Genomic DNA, 24,002 nt, shown 5'->3' with positions numbered 1-24,002 from the left:
TGACATCAGCAGCAGGACTCGCATGGCTGATAGAGCAATGAAAACCTATTCAAGCAGCTCATTCATGGACCATTTGATAGTCTCACATTTTTCTAACAGCACTGAAGACAAGCCCACTTTATATTGTAATGACATTATTTTAATTTGTTTCCAAAATTAAGTCTATAAAACGTAATGTTCATTCGATTGGCTCAAGGTTTGTCGTAATATTGTTGTATATTGTTAAGGTAACACCATCAGTTTATTCGAATCACAGGGTAAGTTTAGTAAAAGATGGAAAATGTTCCTTTTATTTGTAGACACTGCCATCTAGCAAAAGTTTTCTTATTCTCTTTTATTCAGAAAAATATCACTGCATACCCTGTTCACATGGACCTGATCAGTAAATAGATTAGCAGGGTTAAAATTCACCCAGCATTGCTTACAAGGTTCATTTTTATACTTCATAAGGTGTTATGATCTCACCTCACAGTTTGTTCTTAACAGTATTAAGAATGGCACTAAATCAGTTTAGAAGTAAGTTAACTTTCCTAAACTGATAAAACTACATCTTTCAAAAACATTACAGCATTTTGTGGCACATTATTAAACTTCTACTTTCCTGAATGAAAAAGACCAGCACACACAAGAGCAGTTTTTTTTAAATGCCATGCTTTTTATTAAACAGCTGCACAGTTTTGGATCAAGTGCATCAACACAAACATACAACTGCAGATAATGCAGAAAATCATCAAAAATTAGACTTACTATTAAGTATATCAAATCTCCTCATTGGATAAACTGAAAGGCTGGCTACAGATAATAGTCACAGAAAACATGATTTAGCTGGAAATACATGAAAGGCAAATGAAGATGCACTTTTCACTCGGCACAGTTGCTCCTCTTTATCTCTGCCTCTGTGGATTTAGCCCCCTGTGTCGCTCTGCAGGTAAAGACGCCGTCGCTGTCCCACTCTGAGGGCTTCACACTCAGGAAGCTGCTCAGACCAAAGGTTTTATCTGCCTGCTGTGTAGCAGAGCTGGTGAAAACTCCATCGGTTAGTGGGCCCCCGTTGTACGTCCAGCTGACGTCGGCAAATGCAGCAGACATCTTAGCCAGGCAAACCAGTGTGGCTTTACCTGTCTTGAGCTCCTCGCTGGATGGAGGGAGGAGACTCAGTGAGGGAGCCTCCAGGGAGGGGTCTGGATGAGGGAGGAGAGCCAGCAAATGTATAGATTACAAATCATTGCTGATTAATTTACAACCATTGTAGGATTTGATATTTTATATTATTGGTCCAACACACAATTACAGTAAAATTATATCAAATAACTCCTAATTTTCACTCTTAAGTAACCTTAAGCCATTGTTCTACTGGTTAAAAATTTGTTAATATAATAACAGGCAATAAAATGTAAAGAATCATTTTAAATTATGAATGTGCAGTCACTGAAGTTGCCATTGATACTAAAATCATTAAATATTAACTTATTTACAAAAGTTATATCATTTAAAATGGCGTATGGTACAGAGAAAATATATATGGCACGATTAGGCATTTGGACATACAATAACTATATAAATATGTTTAGCATATTTTGAAGATCTATTTTTAACAGCATGACTTTAAAAATTACAGTTCAGTATATATTCATGTTTAGGAACACCAGCTTTAAAATACAACAACTCAGGTCCTACTGTCTAAGTTTTGAAATACTTTTTCTTTTCTTCCCTATTTCTCTCCTCTCTGATATAAACAAATTTTTCTTTAAAATCTATGTGCTATGTCCAAACTCATATTCAAGAAGTTTTCATCAACATGAATGTATCAAGGCACTTTCTTAAGCATATATCTAATGATAAAATTAACCACTACAGAGGCAGATTATAACTTGCTTAATCTAAGACAACAACTGCTGTGAGCATTTTACTAAAGATTTAGGTAAGAGAAGCAGAGCAGATGGGAATGGAGAGGTACTTACCGCTGACGATCAGTTTAGTGCCTTGTCCGAATACCACAGTGATACAGGTCTCATACCCACCCGTACAAAAACTGCTCTTCACTTTCTGTACGGAGAGGAAGGAACTGAGAGACCCTGCTCCTCTTCATCCAGTTTTTGTTTTTCACTTGAATTCAGAATAATTTGTATAGTCCATAATGGCAACATTACATTGTTTCAAACCACTTTACATTCTCTCTGCCCAAAGTACCCAGTGAGTAAGCCAGAGGCGACAGTGGCATGGAAAACCCCTGTACAAGGGAGAAACCTGGGGAGGAACCAGACTCAAAGGGGGGGCATCCTCCAGGGACCAGCAGAGGAAATCAAGTGAACAAAATGACAAAATCCTAATTTATATGGTCCAAGAGTCGAGTCTAAATGTGGAGGGCAGGCATGTGCTGGTGCTGCTTCTGACATCAGGATGAACAGTGATACAGCAGCAGGGCCGGCAGGAGAGACGTCACAGGCAGAAGGGGGGGAGGGAGGCATCACAGACAGTAGAGTAGGTAGGATATCTTGATTTTTAGGTCTCCAGGCAGCACAGCCAGCCCAGGAGGGGTGGGGGGGATAAAAAGTGCATTATGCAAAGTAAGGGAGACTGGAGGGAGTGCAAACAGGTGAGTGCAGTATGTAAGATCTGGCAGATATGGCTATGGCAGCATAAATTGGAGTGAGAGGCAAGTGGGAATGCCATGTCAAATGTTCTCCAAATGGAGAACATTTGGCATAGTGGCGAATCTTCCCAGGAAAGGCCCGTTTGCCAAAATTTCTCCAGACTAGTGACAATTCATTCAAAATGTCACAAAAGATCCATGAACAAGAGTGAAGAAACAGCAGGTTTCTCTATCCTGAGATAAGGGTCATGACTCCATTTAAAAAAACAGAGGAAAAAGTAGGATGGTTGGGAGAGTAACAAGGTGGAAACCTCTAGCTATTCAAGAGTAACTTAACTGCTCATCTCATGCTTGCAAAGATACACCTGAATGATCCTCAAACTTTTTGGAATAATGTTCCTCTATATTTTGAGGAGTAGATTGTCAAAGTGACAGATTTTAGTTTAGTCAGTGATGGTGACTCCACTGTATCCCCACCTCGATCAGCTTCTTAATGCCAGTCGCCTTCTGCTTCCTGAAGTCAATGACCAGCTTCTTAGCCTCGCTGACATACAGACAGAGGTTGTGTTACAGACACAACTCTAATCCAGGGGTGTCAAACTCTAGTCCTGGACGGCCAGAGCCCTGTGTAGCTTAGTCCTTTCCCAGTTCCACCACAAATGATTTCACTGAAGCTGTGTAGTATTTCGCACTAGGAGTTACAAGGAGTTGAATTAAATGAGGGGAAACTCAAAAATGTGCAGGGCTCTGGCCCTCCAGGACTGGAGTTTGACACCTCTGCTCTAATCCATCTCAGTGGCTTTTCTGATCAATCATGTGATGGTGATGACTTCCTGAGTGTAGGAGGTGTGGATTTAGCCAGGTTTTGCCTTCCAGGGGAAGACACATGACATGTCCTTCTCATCCTGCCTTGGTCTGACTGAGAGCCGTTCTGAAAATGATTGCACCTGGAGTTTAAGTATCTCAGGGTCTTGTTCATGAGTGAGGGAATAAGGGAGTGGGAGATCGATAGGCGGATCGGTGCAACATCGACTGTGACGCAGATGCTTACCATTCTATCGTGGCAAAAAGAGAGCTGAGGCAGAAGGCAAAGGTATTAATTTACTGATCTACTTTCCTACCGTCACCTATGGTTATGAGCTTTGGGTAGTGATGGATAGAATGATTATCACAGATATAAGTGGCAGAAATGAGTTTCCTTCACAGGGTGTCTGAGCTCAGCCTTAGAGGCAGGGGGAGGAGCTCAGACATTCGGGAGGCGCTCAAAGTAGAGCTGCTGCTCCTTTGCATCGAAAGGAGCCAGTTGAGGCGGTTCAGGCATCCATGTAGGAATCCTCCTGGACACCTCCCTGGGGAGGTGCTTTGGGTATGTCCAAGCGGAAGGAGACCCCAGGGCAGACCCAGACCAAACTGGAAAGATTATGTCAAGGCCTGGGAACACCTTGGTATTCCAGCGGTAGAGCTGGAGGAGGTGGCTGATGAGAGGGAGGTCTGGGCATTCCTGCTTAGACTGCTGCCCCCGCGACCCGACCCCAGTTAAGTGGCAGATAATGGATGGATGGATGATGGATGGATGGATGTATATTAGTGTTATTTAATATTTGTTATAGTAAGTGCATGATACATCTTTAATATTAAAGTTATTTTTGGGGGAAAAAAACTGTAGGATCTGGGTACACCAAGCATCTTTGCCTTGACAGCAAGCCTCACTCATATGAAAGCTATCTCTCTGACTGTAGAATCTTGCATGTCTCGCATTAACTTTAAATTAATTAAAATTTTCAGTGCTGTTAATTTCACATTTTTAATAATGGATCATTTATTTGTGAGCTTTCATGCTCATCGTCTTTCCCTAACCTTCGCAAATGTGAAGGAGTGATTATATATGCTTGTTGGTGAGCTTCCTGATCAGGATCATAATACCCTTCCCAGTGCCCAAAAGCTGCACTTCTGGCATGGCTCAGAGAAGACCAGCCAACTCCTAAAATATTGGGAGCATCACACACCCCTTTCCAGCGACCTCATGACCGCCCATGATCTCCCAGTCCGTCTACTGATTTCATAGGAAGAGTCACCAGAGACATGAACGTCGCTGCCAAGGTAAGTGAACCTCTCAATGCTCTCCGCAGACAGACACACTGATGACAGTTGTGCCCAAGAGGTCATTAAATGCCTTGTCTTGAGAGGGGGTCTCCACAATAAACTTGGCAGAGCAGGTGGGGGGGTCCCCCGCAATAAAATTCACCTAAGCTTAGCACAGACATGAAGAGGTTGCAGACAGACTTTAGAGACTGAACTGCATGGTTTACGCACTTGAAGCCGGTTAGTTCTACCTTAAGTACCAACATGGATGCTTTTGACGAGCGTTGGGGCAGTTTGCAAACCCTACAGACTATTTAGAAGGTAATAAAACTAACAGTCCTACAACCTGGTTCGGTTATGTTGTGTGAAAGATGTTTATAATTGTGCATTTCCTGCAAATCACCTGTTATTTCAGATATTGTTATTATGTAATTATTATTTATGTGATTATTTTTACTATTTATTACTGTATAATGTTACTAAATATTATAAGATTTATTGCGTTCTTATATTATATAAAACAGCGTACAATCTTTATTTCCTTGGTGTGCAGGTGGGTGGGACACTGGCAGTGAAGTTTGCCTTGGGCACCACTTGGGCTTCCACCGGTCCTGATGGCAGTTATTACTCTAACTGCATTAAGAATGGTTGTGATTAACTTGAAATTAAATAATATTCTGTCAGCATTTGTAGTAAAGCAGAAGTGAAACTGGCAGGTTTTTGTCATGGTGTGAATCACTGTGATACTGCTTCATTGCTAAACCATTTCTTACAGTAATACACAGCAGAGTCGTCCACCTCCACGTTGCTTATTACTAACTGATAATCTGTGTTGGACTGGGCTCTGGAGGTGAAGCGGCTGGAGGAGAATCCACTTCCATACGTGGGAGAGCTGTGAGTACGGTAGTAATACAGGACGAACTGGGGAGCTCCTCCTGGGACCTGCTTGTACCAGAAAATGGTATAACTGTCATCTACGGGTTTCTGACAGTGCAAGGTGGCCGTTTCTCCTTTACTCAGAGTCAGTAAGGAGGGTTTTTGAGTGACAATCCTTTGGCCGCTGATACCTGTGAAGGTAAAAGACACAAGGAAAGAAAAACAATGAAATGTACATATAACACACTGAACAAGTAAAATAAACAGAGAGGAGGCGCATTTCTTACATGCCAGAGCTGTGATGAAGGTGCACAAAGTGAACAGCATGATGTCAGTCTATGATCAATGAGCAGACTGGAGTGTGAGGGGAGGGGAGGTTGCAGCCCACAGATATATGGGGATGTTGGTCACATAAGGGGGAGGAGCTTCTGTTCTCAACCAATCAGAGACACTATTTGCCGTTACACCCCCAACTACTGGCTGCAAGGCGAAGTGAAAAATATCATCCATCCATCCATCCCTCATTTAGCTGCTTAACCTGGACAGGTCCATTTGGGCGGTCGGATCTTACCTCGATCCTGAAACATATCATTTGCTCATTGATATTTGTCAAATGAACCAAGCTGCATATTAATCTTCAAATCACCTCTGTTTCTACATATAAAATCTGTAGTTGAGGGGCTAAGTCTAGTGGCTTCTGTCATATTTGCAAGTTGTTGCTGGGATCTGAGGATAGATCTGTCACGCCAAAGCCAGGCCACTAATCCTTGGACAAGTGGAAAATGTTCCTCATTGGCCAATCTAGGTTCATTAATGAGACTACATGAGAAATTTAGCTGTTGTCAGTTCTGCCTGACCCTTCTTCCCAGTGTATCTGGAACACTAGTCGGTCCTGTATCAACCCAAACCCATCCAGGTTAATGAGAAAAACCAAATGAACATGTAAAAGACGGAACCACTGTCCTGATCCGTCACGAAGTGCTTGTCTAAAGGCAAGACTAACGGAGTCGATGAAAACAATAATCACACCGAGTGAGATCTGCACTGCTTCAACACGAGCAGTCAAGACACGTCGTTTGTACGGATTTGTCTGCCAGCTGCACAGCGGGCGCATTTGTCGCAGGAGATTTAAACATCGAAAGCTTTTAGAACACAAAAACGGGGTTTATTAAACAAAAAAGAAAACACTACAAAATCATAAAGACCACGTGGGGTCAAAAACTAAAAGGGGATTAATAAAGACTAAATAACAAAACCTAAATACACATATAATACTGAGAATACCTGACATAACAACTATCAAACACAATCAACGAACCACTAGCGAATAGAACAGATACAGGGACTTAAATACTAAAGGGGTAACGAGACTAACACAGGACAGGTGAGGCTAATTAACAAAGACCAGGGAAACGGGGCACAGGTGTAACTACTAAACTCAAAGGAACTAAAAACAGGGAAACTAACCAAGTAATAAGGAACCAACACTGGGGAATTACAGACAGGTAAAGACAAGCAGGGCCACAAGGAACAAAACAAAAACCAACTACAAAATCAAACACAAGAACTAGAGAAACTCAAATGAAACACTAGGGAGCAAAATACAAAAACAGAGGCAGTGGGATTCAAACACAGGACAGAAGGGTACACAGACAACCACATGTTCAACACATTGAGCCACATGACCAGACAGGTAACAGAGGTGAACAAAGATTAACATAAAGAACGGGATGACCAGCAAACGCCTGCTGGCCAAACGGGAAGGGACACAGAAGGACCACAACAGGGGCTGACCCTGACACTATGAGTATGATCTTGATAGGTGGTGTGACCTACCCTTATCCCTTCTGTCATATGCATCTAACCAAATTGAATATCCTACCTTGTCTCTGGTATTTCTTTCAGATGTTACCAGCAGATGTTATCAGTTTCACTGTTAAAGGAAAGTTTTGAACAATTAAATAGTTCTATTATATCATTTATTTGATGTAAAAAAGACCTAGGTCAAGATACAGCTTTCGGTAACACTTTACTGAAGGTCATGTTTTTAGTATTTTATAAACATATTTATAAGAAATAATGAAGTATAAATATTTATTAAAAGGCATAACACACTGTAGCCATGTGTATTACGCATTGTGAATGCTTTATTTAGCTTGCATCTATAATGCGCTATAGATGCCTTTATAATGCATTATAATGGTTGGTATAAGCATTAAGGATGCTTTGTATTGCGTTATGAAGGTATCTATAGTAAAGTGTTACCCAGCTTTCTCCATCTGCCCGTAAGAAATGGGGGCTTAGCTGCACCATCTTTTTCATTTTACTCCAGAGTTCAAATTATTTTGGGAATATTTTATAAATTACCAGAATCCTACCTGCCTTCTCTGGGTACGATCCCTTTGCAGAATTTATTATATATCTCTCCAGGAAAGACAATGTGATCTTAAATGTGATCTTAAAAAATATTGAATATCTGCCGTAAAGTCAGGAAATTGGAAGGATATACTGTACAGTAGTAATTGATTTTCTTTGTTAACTCCTATTCATGAACAGCCTGACATCCAACCTGACCTTTGGAGCCACAAGGGTATCAGTGTTGGTGGAGACATGAACCAGGGAGGCTTCATCCTCACAGTCCAGCAAGTGAAAAGCGAGTGTGGTGTCAGTCATGATGATTTCTTTAAATTACTGCAAATTCAGAATTTTGTTCTTTCTAATTTGAAGGATTTCTCTAGAGGTCTCACTCCATCTCCTATAGAATCTCTATTGGTAAATAAAATGCAACTTACATTTTACACCAAGAGGCTTTACACCTTCCTCTGTGGTCTCAATGCTGATAATTCTGACAAAAAGAAAGGCAGATGGGAATCTTACCTGGGCAATATAAAGCCTGAGGCTTGGAATGTCCTGTGTATCCAGCCTTCCAGTGTCCTTGTATCTAGCTCTGCCTGGGAGGGGCAATTCAAGGTCAATTGAAGATCAATTCAAGATTTTACACGGGCTTTACGTCACTCCTGAAGCCAGAAACAGAATTAATTCAACTCTGTCAGAGCTTTGTACTAAATGTCAGTCTGCTGTTGGTTCATTTTTTAATGCTTTGTGGAGTTGTCCATGTTCATGTCCAGCTGTTTTGGGTTACAATCATTAAACAGTTTAATGTAATTTTTAGGTGCTATCTTGGTGCAAGGACGTGCCTGCTGAGGCTAAATGATGAGTTACTGGTCGATTTTTGCATATTCTAGTGTACTGTGTTCAGAAGAGTATCTTTGTCTTGTGGATCACAGATAAAGCTCCTACTTTTAATCAGTGTCTGCAAGTTATGACAAGTAACATTCCATGTGAAGCCTTTTGTACAGCATTGAAGGATAAATCCTTTTCATTCTACCGGAGCTGGAACCCATTTCTTGATTACCTGTGTGCCCCTGCATCTCAAAGGATGAGCTTGGGGCTTATGGAGCTGCCTGGAAAAAGGATGTGGAGCCACAGCTTGATATGATATCAACCTGCAATATGTATTATGCTGTCTCCCATGGGCTCTCAGGTCTCCCACATTTATTTTATTTTACTCCATTTTATTTATTTGTTTATTTATTTTCTGTTGCCTGTATTTAGTGTCTCCCCTGCTTTGCAAACAGTTCAATAAAAATATGTGAAGAAAAAGAATTCCCCTTGCCACTGTCCAAATGGGTCTCTGTAGGACATAGAAGATGGCATCGTCAGTGGATCTATTTGGGAGAACCAACAAGCAATGAGAGAGAGGGTAGAGCACAGCACTTCATTACTAGGGGGGAGCATTGGATGTTTTTATTTTTTTCAATGTTATTCTGAAAAAATACAGAGATGTGGTGAATATTCTTAACTACAGGCCTAAGAAAGTCCAGTCAGGTGCCCTTTGATTTTTTTAAAGACATTGTGTGTATTTTTAGCAGCTATATAAGCAGAAGTGAAAATCTTAAGCAGGCAGGTTTTTGTCATGGTGCAAATCACTGTGATACCTCTTCCTTAGCAGAGTCGTCCCATGTGTGACAGTAATAAACTGCTGAGTCTCCCACCTCCACTGTGTTGATGATCAACCGATAATCTGATGTACTCTGGTGGTTTGATGTGAAGCGGCTGGATGAGAAGCCTGTCCCATAGGTGGGGGAGCTCGATCCATGGTAAAACCTCAACACATGCTGGGGAACTCCACCTGGGACCTGCTTGTACCAGCGAGCAGCACTGCTAGTGACTGTCCCAAGGTTACAGTCCATAGTCACTGTCCCTCCTTGATTCACTGTCAGAGCAGGAGGCTTCTGGGTAACCACTGTCACACCACTCACACCTGACAAATAAAATCGTTATTAAAAGAAAATCATATAACAGACTTACAGCGCTACAAAAAGTGTTTTGGTTCTGATTTCTTACATGAGAGAGCAGTGATGAGAGTGCAGATTTTCAGAAGCATGTTGTCAGCGTGTGGAGTGCACAACCCTCACTGTCCAGCTGAGAAATGAGCAGGTCACAGTATGAGGAGAGAGACAGCAGCAGGGCCCAGATTTAAGAGGGGGATGGAGAGGGCGGGGCCTGTGCTCCCAGCCAATCAGAGATGCTGCCAGTATCAAAAACAGCCAACCGCTGTCAGTTGTCAGAATGATGTCGTAAAGTTGCTTAAAAAGGCACTTCAAATGATCCAGGATGTGCTGTATGATTACAAGTTATATTGATTTAAAAAGTGACCTGAGAATAACTACAGTACAAGTACTTACTGCAGTGATCATCTGCATCCTGTAACACAGAGTTTGAAGGGCATCAGAATACTGTACATGTAATCAATCTAATACAACCTTACAGCAGCAACATAAGGAACCTGCCAGTAAAGGTCCCATCTCTCCCTGACCTGAAAGGAGCTCATCTCACTCCCTCATTTACATACAGCCAGAAACAGCATGTAAAGAGCCAGCAGGTGTCTCTCAGTTTCAGCTTCAGGGCGGCCATCTTGTTCTGCATGACATCAGCAGCAGGACTCGCATGGCTGATAGAGCAATGAAAACCTATTCAAGCAGCTCATTCATGGACCATTTGATAGTCTCACATTTTTCTAACAGCACTGAAGACAAGCTCACTTTATATTGTAATGACATTATTTTGATTTGTTTCCAAAATTAAGTCTATAAAAAGTAATGTTCATTCGATTGGCTCAAGGTTTGTCGTAATATTGTTGTATATTGTTAAGGTAACACCACCAGTTTGTTTGAATCGCAGGGTGTTTAAATTTAGTAAAACATGGAAAATGTTTGTTTTATTTGTAGACATTGCCATCTAGCAAAAGTGTTCTTATTCCCATTGACCTGATCAGTAAATAGAGTAGCAGGGTTAAAATTCACCCAGCATTGCTTACAAGGTTCATTTTTTACTTCATAAGGTGTTATGATCTCACCTTGGAATCACAGTTTGTGTCCTTAATGGTACTAATTCAGTTTAGAAGTAAGTTAACTTTCCTAAACTGATAAAAGTACATCATTCAAAAACATTACCGCATTTTGTGGCACATTATTAAGGGAGGGGTCTGGATAAGGGAGGAGAGCCAGCAAATGTATAGATTAATAATCAATGGCAATTTACTAATTTACATTAAATGTCACACTTCATATTTTATTTTATTGTTGCTCCTGACTTTCACTCATACCTAACTTTAAGCAGTTCCTTACTTTTACACTGGTCAAACATTTGTTGACATAATAACACGCAATAAAAGATACAGCAATATACACTCACCTAAAGGATTATTAGGAACACCATACTAATATGGTGTTTGACCCCCTTTCGCCTTCAGAACTGCCTTAATTCTATGTGGCATTGATTCAACAAGGTGCTGAAAGCATTCTTTAGAAATGTTGGCCCATATTGATAGGATAGCATCTTGCAATTGATGGAGATTTGTGGGATGCACATCCAGGGCACGAAGCTCCCGTTCCACCACATCCCAAAGATGCTCTATTGGGTTGAGATCTGGTGACTGTGGGGGCCATTTTAGTACAGTGAACTCATTGTCATGTTCAAGAAACCAATTTGTGACATGGTGCATTATCCTGCTGGAAGTAGCCATCAGAGGATGGGTACATGGTGGTCATAAAGGGATGGACATGGTCAGAAACAATGCTCAGGTAGGCCGTGGCATTTAAACGATGCCCAATTGGCACTAAGGGGCCTAAAGTGTGCCAAGAAAACATCCCCCACACCATTACACCACCACTACCAGCCTGCACAGTGGTAACAAGGCATGATGGATCCATGTTCTCATTCTGTTTACGCCAAATTCTGACTCTACCATTTGAATGTCTCAACAGAAATCGAGACTCATCAGACCAGGCAACATTTTTCCAGTCTTCAACTGTCCAATTTTGGTGAGCTTGTGCAAATTGTAGCCTCTTTTTCCTATTTGTAGTGGAGATGAGTGGTACCTGGTGGGGTCTTCTGCTGTTGTAGCCCATCCGCCTCAAGGTTGTGCGTGTTGTGGCTTCACAAATGCTTTGCTGCATACCTAGGTTGTAACGAGTGGTTATTTCAGTCAAAGTTGCTCTTCTGTCAGCTTGAATTAGTCGGCCCATTCTCCTCTGACCTCTAGCATCAACAAGGCATTTTCGGCCACAGGACTGCCACATACTGGATGTTTTTCCCTTTGCACACCATTCTTTGTAAACCCTAGAAATGGTTGTGCGTGAAAATCCCAGTAACTGAGCAGATTGTGAAATACTCAGACCGGCCCGTCTGGCACCAACAACCATGCCACGCTCAAAATTGCTTAAATCACCTTTCTTTCGCATTCTGACATCCAGTTTGGAGTTCAGGAGATAGTCTTGACCAGGACCACACCCCTAAATGCATTGAAGCAACTGCCATGTGATTGGTTGATTAGATAATTGCATTAATGAGAAATTGAACGGGTGTTCCTAATAATCCTTTAGGTGAGTGTATATTAAACCAAACATACTAAATTATATTCAATTATTAATGAACAGTTACTGAAGCTGCCCTGAGTATTTTTGAAAAGAAATCATTAAATATTACTTTATTTACAAAAGCTACAACAACCACATCTTTTAAAATGGCATATGGTACAACACAGAAAATATATGTAACAGTTCAGTTGAAAGTCCTTAGGAAAACCAGCTTTGGCAAAAAAATAAAACAACAACTCAGGTTGTTGTTTGAAATACTGTTTCTTCCCTATTACTCTCCTCTCTGATATAAACAGATTTTTGTCTAATCTCTATTTACAACTTTCTCATGTGCTACTTCAAAACTCATACTAAAGAAAACTCATACTAAAGAGTTTTCATCAGCACTTTCTTAACCATATGTCTAGAAATAAAATTAAGCACTACAGAGGCAGATTATAACTTGCTTAATATAAAACAACATCTGCTGTGAGTATTTTACTAAAGATTTGTGTAAGAGAAGCAGAGCAGATGGGAATGAAGAGGTACTTACCGCCGACGATCAGTTTAGTGCCTTGTCCGAATACCACAGTTATACAGGTCTCATACCCACCTGTACAAAAACTGCTCTTCACTTTCTGTATGGAGAGGAAGGTACTGAGAGACCCTGCTCCTCTTCATCCAGTTTTTGCATGTTTTTCACTTGAATTCAATATTATTTGTATAGCACATTTTGACAACATTATATTGTCTCAAAGCCTTCTACATTATCTCTGTCCAAAGCAAGTGAGAAGCAAGAGTGGCAAGGAAAAACTCTCTAGTAGGAAGAAGCCTTGGGAGGAACCAGACTGAAAGAGGGGGAGGGGGGGTATGGGGGGGTCCTCCATGGACTGGCAGAGGAAGTCAAATGAACAAATAGACAAAATCCTAATTTTAAGATTCAAGTCTAAATGTGGAGGGCAGGCAGCTGCTGGTGCTGCTTCTGTTGGCAGGATAATCAGTGGTACAACAACAGGGCAGACAGGAGAGACATCAAAGGCAGAAGGGGCATCGTAGGCAGCAGGGTAGGCAGGATATCTTGACTTTTGGGTCTCCAGGCAGCACAGCCCAGGAGGGGGGGGGGGAGATAAAAAGTGCATTAGGCAAAGTAGGGGAGAATAGAGGTAATGCGAACAGTTAGGTGAGTTCAGTATGTAAGCTCTGGCAAATGTGGCTATGGCAGGATAAGTAGGAGGGAGAGGCAAGTGGGAACGAAGGCATGGGGAGTCCCTGAAACGTCAGCACTCCAATTCCACAAGGGAGTGTGAAGCTAGAGTGACAACACTGACAGTTCAGCTCATCCAAAGCCAATGGCACCGATCCCACCCAGCTCAGCACCTTAGTCTGTCAGCCTAACTAGGGATGAGTAGCTAGCTAGAGCTAAAACTAGAGTCCCTATAAGCTAAACAAGCTAAACAATGTGTTTTAGTCTAGATTTGAATATTAAGAGTGAGCCTGAATCTTGCATATCCACTGGAAGACTATTCCACAGCTGTGGAGCTCTATGAGAGAATGCTCTACACCCTGTCGTAGTTCTTTCTAATCTAGGTACTGATAAATATCCTGCCTGTTGAGATGGAAGCAGGTGAGGGGGTTTGTAAGAGACCAGTAGATCTCAAAGATAGTCTGAAGGCCATTCAGTGCTATAAAGCTAATAGCAGTATCTTGTAATCAATCTGAGATCTAACTGGAATCCAGTGAAGGGAACATAGAACAGATTTAATAAGACCATATTTTTTTAATTCACAATGAATAGCTTCAGATCTGTTGACAAAATGACATATTTGTTATATATAAAAATGCATTTTCCTCCTTAGTCATTCATCCAACTGACCTACTTTAATTGATAATTAAAGGGCTCTATTTTGATCATCTAATGCAAAGCATAAAGTACAAAGCAGAACTAACAGGTATGGGTGTGTCTAAATCCATTTCGCTATTTTGATGGCAGAAAAACCAGACTTTACACCAGTGCAAGGCAGAAAAAGGGTTGTCCCAACTCTCTTAATTACTCAGACGTGTGTTTTGGAAGTAACATGCAAGAACCAATCAGAATGGCACCTCACGCTTAAAAGGCAGCAGCGTGTCATCTACTGCTGATTGCTATTACAATGGCACGTTTGCCCAACAAACAAGATCTCTTCTCAGCCAAGGAAACAGATGTACTCGTGCGTGAGGTGAAAATACGTGAGCACATCATCGACAGGAGCAGCACTAAGCCTTTCAAGGTGAAGTAGTAGGTTTTTGTCACCACCAGGGGCGCCGTAAGGGGGAGGAAAGCTAGGACGATTCCAAGGGCCCCTGAGTGACAGGGGCCCTAAAAAATTAGGAAAATAACTGGATTGGTTTGGACTGGGGGGCCTAATATGATATGCTTTCATGGGGCCCAAAATCTCTAGCGGCGCCCCTGGTCACCACCGTCAGGTTTTCTGTCTGACGGTGGTGACAAAAACCTCCAATGGTCCTCAGTGGAGGCTAGAATATAATTGTTGATCACAATAAATACAAATTTTACCTGTGATGCTTCATTAAACTCTTTTGTATTTTTTATTTATGTAATTCCCCCTATATTTCTTCCATATCATCCAACCCTCGGGGAGGAGGTGTGCCGTCCCTCTCTCTCTCAGTTCACTATTATGCCACGTTCATTTGGCTTACCTCATCCAACATTCACAACATTCCCCCCCAATATGTATTTTAGGAAGTCATGGCTAGGCAGCAGCTATCAGTGGAGAAGAGAAGGAGAAGAAACAGGGCATATCGAAGGAAGTGAAGAGTCACATGAGGAATACCTCAGAATGGAAAGGCAAAGATGGAAGAAGAGGGTGCAGGAAAGGAAGATAAAAAAAATCAATGACTTCAATGGAGAAGTCAGAGAAAGGCTTGGAAACATAGACAACAAATATCAAGAGAAATACTGTACATATTAGGGCAAATAAATAGAAAACAATTTGCCTTTTATTGTGTCTAATGGTGTTGACAAAAACAAAGTAATAACTGAAAAAAACGCCTATTTTATAAAAAAATACAAAATGAGGAGGTTGCACCTGTACGTTGCTGAACAGCCAAGACCTTGGTCTATAATGATATACCTTCAGATTTTGTAATTTAAGTAACTTTTTATTTTCAGAATTAAAATTATCCAAATTCCCAAGAATCAGTGTATTGTTATTATTTATGTAATTGCTTGAATTATTACTGTATAATGTTATTTGCTATTATAAGATTTATTGCGTTATTATATTATATAAAACAGCGCTCTGTCACGTCTGGGCAAGAAGGGAGACGGAGATCCAGAAGTGCAGGGACGGTAAGACTTTAATGAGAGAGATGGCAGACGAGCACCGAGAGAGTAAAGCCTTGTCCAGAGACGGAGCGCTGGCAACCCAACCTGGGCACAGGCGGTGGGAGCAGCGAGTGTGGGTAAGCATCTCCGTGTAGTAAGCCGAGGCGAAGGCGTGCCGAAGTCGAGGTCGTGATCCGAATGCAGAGGTCGTAGCCAGGGGAGTCCGTCCAACACGGAGAGACAAGAAGGAGAAACACGGGGAAGAGGGAACAGAAGACGCCGGGCTCAGCAGGACAGGTAGGTTAATCACGGGAGCGGGTCTGAGGAAGGAAGGGAAGAAGGTCAGGATCACACACGGTGCAGACAGGTAAGGCTGGGGTAATCGGGCAGACTGAAGACAAGAAAAGTGCTTGGTAAGGCGTCGATACATCGGCTCAATACTTCGCGAGGATGTTTTGGGGTGGTTTGACTTATGTAAGCGGTTACTCGTCTGTCGCCAAGTTGCACCTGTCCGATCCCGCCCCTGTGGGCGTGACACGAACAATCCTTATTTCCTTGGTGTGCAGGTGGGTGGGCCGCTGGCAGTGAAGTTTGCCTTGGGCACCACTTGGGCTTCCACCGGTCCTGATGGCAGTTATTACTCTAACTGCATTAAGAATGGTTGTGATTAACTGTAATTGAAATAATATTCTGTCAGTATTCGTAGTAAAGCAGAAGTGAAACTGGCAGGTTTTTGTCATGGTGTGAATCACTGTGATACTGCTTCACTGGGAGAGCTAAACCATTTCTTACAGTAATACACAGCAGAGTCGTCCACCTCCACACTGCTTATTACTAACTGATAATCTGTGTTGGACTGGGCCCTGGAGGTGAAGCGGCTGGAGGAGAATCCACTTCCATACGTGGGAGAGCTATAAGTATGGTAGTAATACAGGATGAACTGGGGAGCTCCTCCTGGGACCTTCTTGTACCAGTAAATCTCATAGCTATCATCTACGGGTTTCTGACAGTGCAAGGTGGCTGTTTCTCCTTTACTCAGAGTCAGTAAGGAGGGTTTTTGTGTGACCATCCTTTGGCCGCTGATACCTGTGAAGGCAAAAGACACAAGGAAAGAAATACAAAGAAATGTACAAATAACACGCTGAACAAGTAAAATAAACAGAGAGGAGGCGCGTTTCTTACATGCCAGAGCTGTGATGAAGGTGCACAGAGTGAACAGCATGATGTCAGTCTGTGATCAATGAGCAGACTGGAGTGTGAGGAGCAGAGGCTGCAGCACAGAGATATATGGGGATGTTGGTGACATCAGGGGGAGGAGCTTCTGTTCTCATCCAATCAGAGATGCTATGCACAGTTCACACCCCCAACTGCTGGCTGCAAAATGAAATAAAAACTATTATCCATCCATCCATCCATCCATCATTCTTTTAGCTGCTTATCCTGAGCAGATTCATTTGGGGGTTTGGATCTTATCATACTGAAAAATATCACATACTACTCAATATTTGTCAAATAAGCCAAGCTGCATTTCAATCTTTAGATCATCCGTGTTTCCAAACATAAAATCCATAGTTGAAGGGCTAAGTTTGTTGATATCTTCTGCCATATTTGCTGATTATTGAAGGGATCTATACAAAGATCTGTCACGCCAAAGCCAGACCATTAATCTTTGCACGACTGGAAAAAGTTCCTCATTGGTCAATCCAGCTTCATTAATGATAAATTTAGCTGTTATCTGTTTCACCTGTCCCTTCTTCCAGGTGTATCTGAAACAATAGTCTGTCTCATATCAACCTAAATCTTTCTCTTTAGAGTGATATTCCCTAAATATCAGGTGTTTTCCTGTCCTTCAAAATTCCATCCATCTTTCAAAAGGAGAACCACAAACTGCAACGCAGTATGACATGGTTCTCTCTGTCAAACTACACTAATTAGGATGTCAAACACCATTACAGTAAATGCTATTAATGTGGTTTTTATAATGAAATTGACAGTATTATTTCTTAGGTAACACTTTACTAAAGGGTGCTCTATGAAGAGTACATAACACCAACATAAACTCTTCATGACAGCTGACTTATCTTGAGAAAAGCGTTTATAAAGGTTTGTTCCAGCTTTTGCAGCTGTCATAAATGCTGACATTGGCAACTCCTGTGTTAAGCTGACATATCACCAATGTCGACTGTCATAAGCTTATGCTGACATGAAGTAGTGTTATGGCACATTTTCAAGTGTCATAAAATGTTATGACTGAGTCTACACTTCAGTGTTTCAGAGTGACATAAAGTGACATAATTTGTCATGCAAAGCCAGCTGTAAAACAGAAGATGAATACTTTTTAAAGGAGTGTTACACATGGCGACAATGAACAGCAGCATAGCCTCACACCTCCAGAGGCTGGTGGTTTGTATTTTATCTTTGTGCGCCTGTGGTTCTGTGTGTGCAGAGCTTACATGTTCTTCCTGTGTCTGTGGTGGGTTTCCTCCAGGACCTCGTTTCCTTCCATGGACAGAATTATGAAGAATCAGGATGATAAATTAATGAAGTTTAAGTGTATTTGTTGCTGTGTTCCAGACAACAGCCCAGAACTTTTCTCAGACTGTCACCCATGTGATGCAGGTATATGCTTCAAAAGGATGCCCTGTAGTTTCTCCTTACATGGAAACTGTGTGTAAGGTACATTGACACTTGGTGAATACTTTGATACTAACAGCATTGATTTTGTATGTTTTCTCCTATTTGCATGAATGTCTATGTAATGTCATGACACAGTAATAACTGCATCATGACAGTTTTTTGACCCTTAAATGAGATACAGTTTAGAACATATAAGATTAACATAAATGCCTATGAAATGTAATGATCAGAGGTTGCGTTAGATTTTTTTGACTGACAGGATGTCATCTATTATTAGATGTCATTTAAATTTAATTTTTAAAGACATAATTAGTTGCATTTAATTTTCATTCATCGATTTTCATTTTTTAGTAATTTATATACAAAACAAAGTTATAGATTATTTATTTATAAGGGCATTGAGAGAAAAGATGAACAATGACACTTCCATGTGTCGTTTTCCCATCGCACAACAGAAACTGTGTCATTTATGCTAAATAAGCATTGGAGACACAAAAAGTGTATAGGTGCTGCTATGTAATATGTATGTAATTTACTTCATATGAAAGTACCCCGCCACCACAAAAAATGGAGGATGAACAAGTCGTTTTGTTAGTTATTTGTTAGTTACTGGGAAGATCGATCGTGATCAAAACAGGACACAGTCTTTTATTTATATTTATGTGGGGATCTGAAGGGACTGGCAGGAGTAGTCACATGGCACTGATAATTACACCATATTGGTAACCACATGAGCCAGGTCATGTGATCTACCAGGAATGTATAAAAGGCTGCCAAGGTGGCATCTCATCCTCTTGCTACTGGGTTACCACTGGACATGGGGTGGGTTTGTCTTCCCTGTGGGTAAGGAAAGGGGGAGAGGGCTTTGAGAATTTAAATGTTTATGTGTGATTTTAATTTTACCAGGGTGATTACTAGCAGCGAGTAACTCTTCATGGAGGACACAGAGGTGACTGTTTGGAGTCTTATCATTTGAAGTGATCTCCAATGAGCTGCTGGGCTACAGACATTGAGGCTCTGGTAACTTGGGTTATATTGGGGGATTTGGCAAGGTCTATGTTTTGTTTCTTTGTTGATTATGTTTCTTTGTATCTGTAGCATTGGGACGCGTCTTCTTGGTCTTACTGTGCTGCGAGGGCATTAAGCATTCCTGCAAAGGACCAGACCAGCCACTGTTTTATGGTTATTGAACAGGGTTTTTGTTTGGGTTTCTTTTATTAGTTGCCCTGGTTGCTGCTATGGGCTAAGCTGTAAGGTACTGTAGTAACGCAGCATTGTATATTGGGTGGTGGATACCGGTTGCTCCCCTCCCCCTGTGTTTGTACAGTACCTGAGATCTGTCTGTACAAGGCCAGATCCGCACGGGCTTTTGCTCTTCGCTGTTGGGCGCCACACTTTTGCCGCATATTGCAGTGGTATTTGTTGTGTGTAGTGCTTGTTGTGTTGCATGTTGTGTGGTGTTGGGTTTTGTCTCTTTTGTCACCAGGCTTCCTGAGCTGAGAGCTGCGCGTGCTGATCTGACCTTATTATCTGGAGGAGAGTCAGCTGGCCACCCCTAGCAGCGTTTTTATTTGTTTAATGGATTTTAGTTATTTGTAAAAGTGGATTGGGTTTTAATTTCATATGCCTCTTTGTTATTGTCCCTTTGCGGGGAGGGTTCAAACCTAGCCACATTACAGGCATGAACAGTAGGGGTTCCTCCTGCCCTTATTAGGAGGTGGCGTAGGCAGAGTAGTGTGGGTATCCTGTGCTTGGGGTACCACATTTAATTTATACGACCCGGAAAATGTAACTCGTTTTTAAATCTGGCCAGCAGATCAATCTTTTGTTTTCCACAGAATAAAACGGTGTAACATTATTCCGTTATTCTGGCAAGTTTCACTGTTGACAGTGACGGTGAGACAAAAGTATATTGGTTATACATCAAAAATTCCGATGCAGAAATATGGATACACAAGGAGAAATATACTCTTCATCCATTAAATTTAAATAAAGTACAAAAATAATTCCACCTGCTAAATTTCTGGGGCCGGTTGCACAAAACACCTTAAGTATGATACTTAAGGTTTAATTTCTCCTTAGCTAAGGGATTTATTTAAGGGTGTTGCACAGAACCCCTTAAAAGGTTTCCTTAGTTAAGGAAAAACATTAAGGGATTTACAACATTGAAAGACGTTTTACAGCAGTAAAATTGTCCCGTTTCCATGGAGACAGTTCATATGCTCGCACTCGCACCTGCTTGTGATACCCATTATCGCTTCAAAGTTACTCACAAAGTAAAGAAAAAATGAAAGAATTGTGGAGTGATCCAAATGTAGACAATCGGACAAATCATAAATTGACTGCCAGTCAAATTTATAAAGCAAAATCAAATTGTATCTAAGGGGTTATCCTGGTCGCGGAAAACTCTTTTTGGGATGCGTTCTTTTTCGTTATTATAATAAACTCAGCCATGTTGCAGATAAGGTACGGTTAGAGGTACCTTAATTTTTCCCCCTTAGTTTGGTTGCTAAGGTCTTTTCTGCAACCGTTAAGGGATTCCTTAAGTATAAGACCAAGATGAGGAGAAAAACTTAAATACTTAAGAGAATTTTGAGGAAACTTAAGGGTGTTTTTGTTATGCTGGCCGAGCAGGGAGGAGGCGAACCCCAAAATGCGGAGGTAAATGTTTTTATTTCTGGGATCGGGTTGTACAGAAACCAAGAGGGATGTGCTGAATCGTAGTCGAGAGGCAGGTGAGAGTCGGTAACCGTGAAGATCATTCCGGGACAGGTGGACTGGGAGCATCACACACCCCTTTCCAGCAACCTCATGACCCCCCATGATCTCCCAGTCCGTCTACTGAGTCACCAGAGACATGAACGTCGCTGCCAAGGTAAGTGAACCTCTCAATGCTCTCTCCGCAGACAGACATACTGCTGACAGATGTGCCCAAGAGGTCATTAAAGGCCTTGTCTTGAGAGGGGGTCTCCACAATAAACTTGGCTGAGCAGGTGGGGGGGTCCCCCGCAATAAACGTCACCTAAGCTTAGCACAGACATGAAGAGGTTGCAGACAGACTTTAGAGACTGAATTGCATAGTTTATGAACTTGAAGCCAGTTAGTTCTACTGAAAGTACCAACATGGATGCTTTTGACGAGCGTTGGGGCAGTTTGCAAACCCTACAGACTATTTACAAGGTAATAAAACTTACAGTCCTACACCCTGGTTTGGTTATGTTGTGTGAAAGATGTTTATAATTGTGCGTTACCTGCAAATCACCTATTTCAGATATTGTTATTACGTAATTATTATTTATGTGATTATTTTTAGTATTTATTACTGTATAATATTACTAAATATTATAAGATTTATGGCGTTATTATATTATATAAAACAATGCACAATCCGTATTTCCTTGGTGTGCAGGTGGGTGGGCCGCTGGCAGTGAAGTTTGCCTTGGGCACCACATGGGCTTCCACCGGTCCTGATGCTAGTTATTACTCTAACTGCATTAAGAGTGGTTGTGATTAACTGTAATTGAAATACTACAAATGCTGATGGAATATTAAAGCAGAAGTGAAACTTGCAGATTTTTGTCATGGTGTGAATCACTGTGATACTGCTTCAGTGGGAGAGCTAAACCATTTCTTACAGTAATACACAGCAGAGTCGTCCACCTCCACACTGCTTATTACTAACTGATAATCTGTGTTGGACTGGGCTCTGGAGGTGAAGCGGCTGGAGGAGAATCCACTTCCATATGTGGGAGAGCTGTAAGTACGGTAGTAATACAGGACGAACTGGGGAGCTCCTCCTGGGACCTGCTTGTACCAGTAAATATTATTGCTATCATCTACGGGTTTCTGGCAGTGCAAGGTGGCCGTTTCTCCTTTACTCAGAGTCAGTAAGGAGGGTTTTTGTGTGACCATCCTTTGGCCGCTGATACCTGTGAAGGCAAAAGGAAAGAAATACAAAGAAATCTACAAATAACACGCTAAACAAGTAAAATAAACAGAGAGGAGGCGCGTTTCTTACATGCCAGAGCTGTGATGAAGGTGCACAGAGTGAACAGCATGATGTCAGTCTGTGATCAATGAGCAGACTGGAGTGTGAGGGGAGGGGAGGTTGCAGCCCACAGATATGAGGATGTTGGTCACATCAGGGGGAGGAGCTTCTGTTCTCAACCAATCAGTGACACTATGTGCAGTTACACCCCCAACTGCTGGCTGCAAGGCAAAGTGAAAAATATCATCCATCCATCCATCCATCTCTCATTTAGCTGCTTAACCTGGACAGGTCCATTTGGGCGGTCGGATCTTACCTCGATCCTGAAACATATCATTTACTCATTGATATTTGTCAAATGAACCAAGCTGCATATTAATCTTCAAATCACCTCTGTTTCTACATATAAAATCTGTAGTTGTGGGGCTAAGTCTAGTGGCTTCTGTCATATTTGGAAGTTGTTGCTGGGATCTGAGGATAGATCTGTCACGCCAAAGCCAGGCCACTAATCCTTGGACAAGTGGAACATGTTCCTCATTGGCCAATCCAGGTTCATTAATGAGACTACATGATAAATTTAGCTGTTGTCAGTTCTGCCTGACCCTTTTTCCCCAGTGTATCTGGAACACTAGTCTGTCCTGTATCAACCCAAACCCATTCAGGTTAATGAGAAAAACCAAATGAACAATGTTTGTTTGATAGGTTATTTTCAGAAATATCTTCAAAAATAGCTTTATTTTAATCTTCCCTAAATGTCAGGTGTTTTCCTGTCATAAGTCCACCCGTCTTTCAGAAGGAGAACTACAAATTGCAGACCAATATGACATGGTTCCCTCTGTCAAACTATTTAGGATTTGAAACAGCATTATATGCTTTTAATGTGATTTTTTTTATGAAATTGACAGTATTCTTCTTTCTAATGAGGATGATGATGATAATGTGAATCAAATGAGGCTGAATTAAATGCTGATTCTTTCATCTTCATCAGTTCAATAAAAATATGTGAAGAAAAAAAAAATTCCCCTTGCCACTGTCCAAATGGGTCTATGTAGGACGTAGAACAGGGGTCGACAACCCTAGGCACGCATGAAACAGCATGAGACGAGCCAGCAGGTGTCTCTCAGTTTCAGCTTCAGGGCGGCCATCTTGTTCTGCATGACATCAGCAGCAGGACTCGCATGGCTGATAGAGCAATGAAAACCTATTCAAGCTGCTCATTCATGGACCATTTGCTAGTCTGACATTTTCTAACAGCACTGAAGACAAGCCCACTTTATATTGTAATGACATACTAATAGTTTATTTTAAGTTGAGTAAATGATGGAAAATATTCCTTTTTATTTATCGTCTAGGGGCAAAAGTGTTCTTATTCTCATTTATTCAGAAAATTCTTACATGTCTTAGTTACATACTGATCTCATGTCAATTCACGTGACGCATGTTTTATCTCAACCAGTTACTGTTGCTGTGGTTTTTCCATCTCAGTCAATCAGAAGTTAGGAGGCACTCTTGTAAATATTCAAATACAGTCTTTATTGCAACCACAAAGTTACAATCAAGGCTGGACACTCTGCAGAAGTG

The 24,002-nt window shown here is 41.4% G+C and overlaps 1 protein-coding gene across 6 annotated transcripts; it reads right to left on the bottom strand.

Moving 5' to 3' along the window:
• Positions 1 to 634: 634 nt before the first annotated feature.
• On the bottom strand, positions 635 to 22,530 carry LOC111857922 (immunoglobulin lambda-1 light chain-like). 6 transcript variants are annotated; one of them, XM_072705028.1, is made up of 5 exons: positions 10,300 to 10,317; positions 9,959 to 10,036; positions 9,551 to 9,875; positions 1,962 to 1,996; positions 635 to 1,181 (listed from the first exon to the last, which is right to left on the bottom strand). In XM_072705028.1, the coding sequence occupies exons 2-5, from the start codon at positions 9,996 to 9,998 to the stop codon at positions 862 to 864; spliced, it is 720 nt and encodes a 239-aa protein (XP_072561129.1). In that variant the 5' UTR covers positions 9,999 to 10,036; positions 10,300 to 10,317; the 3' UTR covers positions 635 to 861. The 6 variants fall into 6 exon arrangements, with proteins under 6 accessions (XP_072561129.1, XP_072561130.1, XP_072561131.1 ...); XM_072705029.1 differs by lacking the exons at positions 9,551 to 9,875; positions 9,959 to 10,036; positions 10,300 to 10,317 and adding exons at positions 22,037 to 22,362; positions 22,452 to 22,530 and having other exon boundaries at positions 1,962 to 1,995; XM_072705030.1 differs by lacking the exons at positions 9,551 to 9,875; positions 9,959 to 10,036; positions 10,300 to 10,317 and adding exons at positions 16,557 to 16,882; positions 16,979 to 17,046 and having other exon boundaries at positions 1,962 to 1,995.
• Positions 22,531 to 24,002: the final 1,472 nt, after the last annotated feature.

Source organism: Paramormyrops kingsleyae, chromosome 22 (genome assembly GCF_048594095.1).
Source record: "Paramormyrops kingsleyae isolate MSU_618 chromosome 22, PKINGS_0.4, whole genome shotgun sequence".
Lineage (NCBI taxonomy): Eukaryota > Metazoa > Chordata > Actinopteri > Osteoglossiformes > Mormyridae > Paramormyrops > Paramormyrops kingsleyae.
This window is presented reverse-complemented; position numbering and strand designations above follow the sequence as displayed.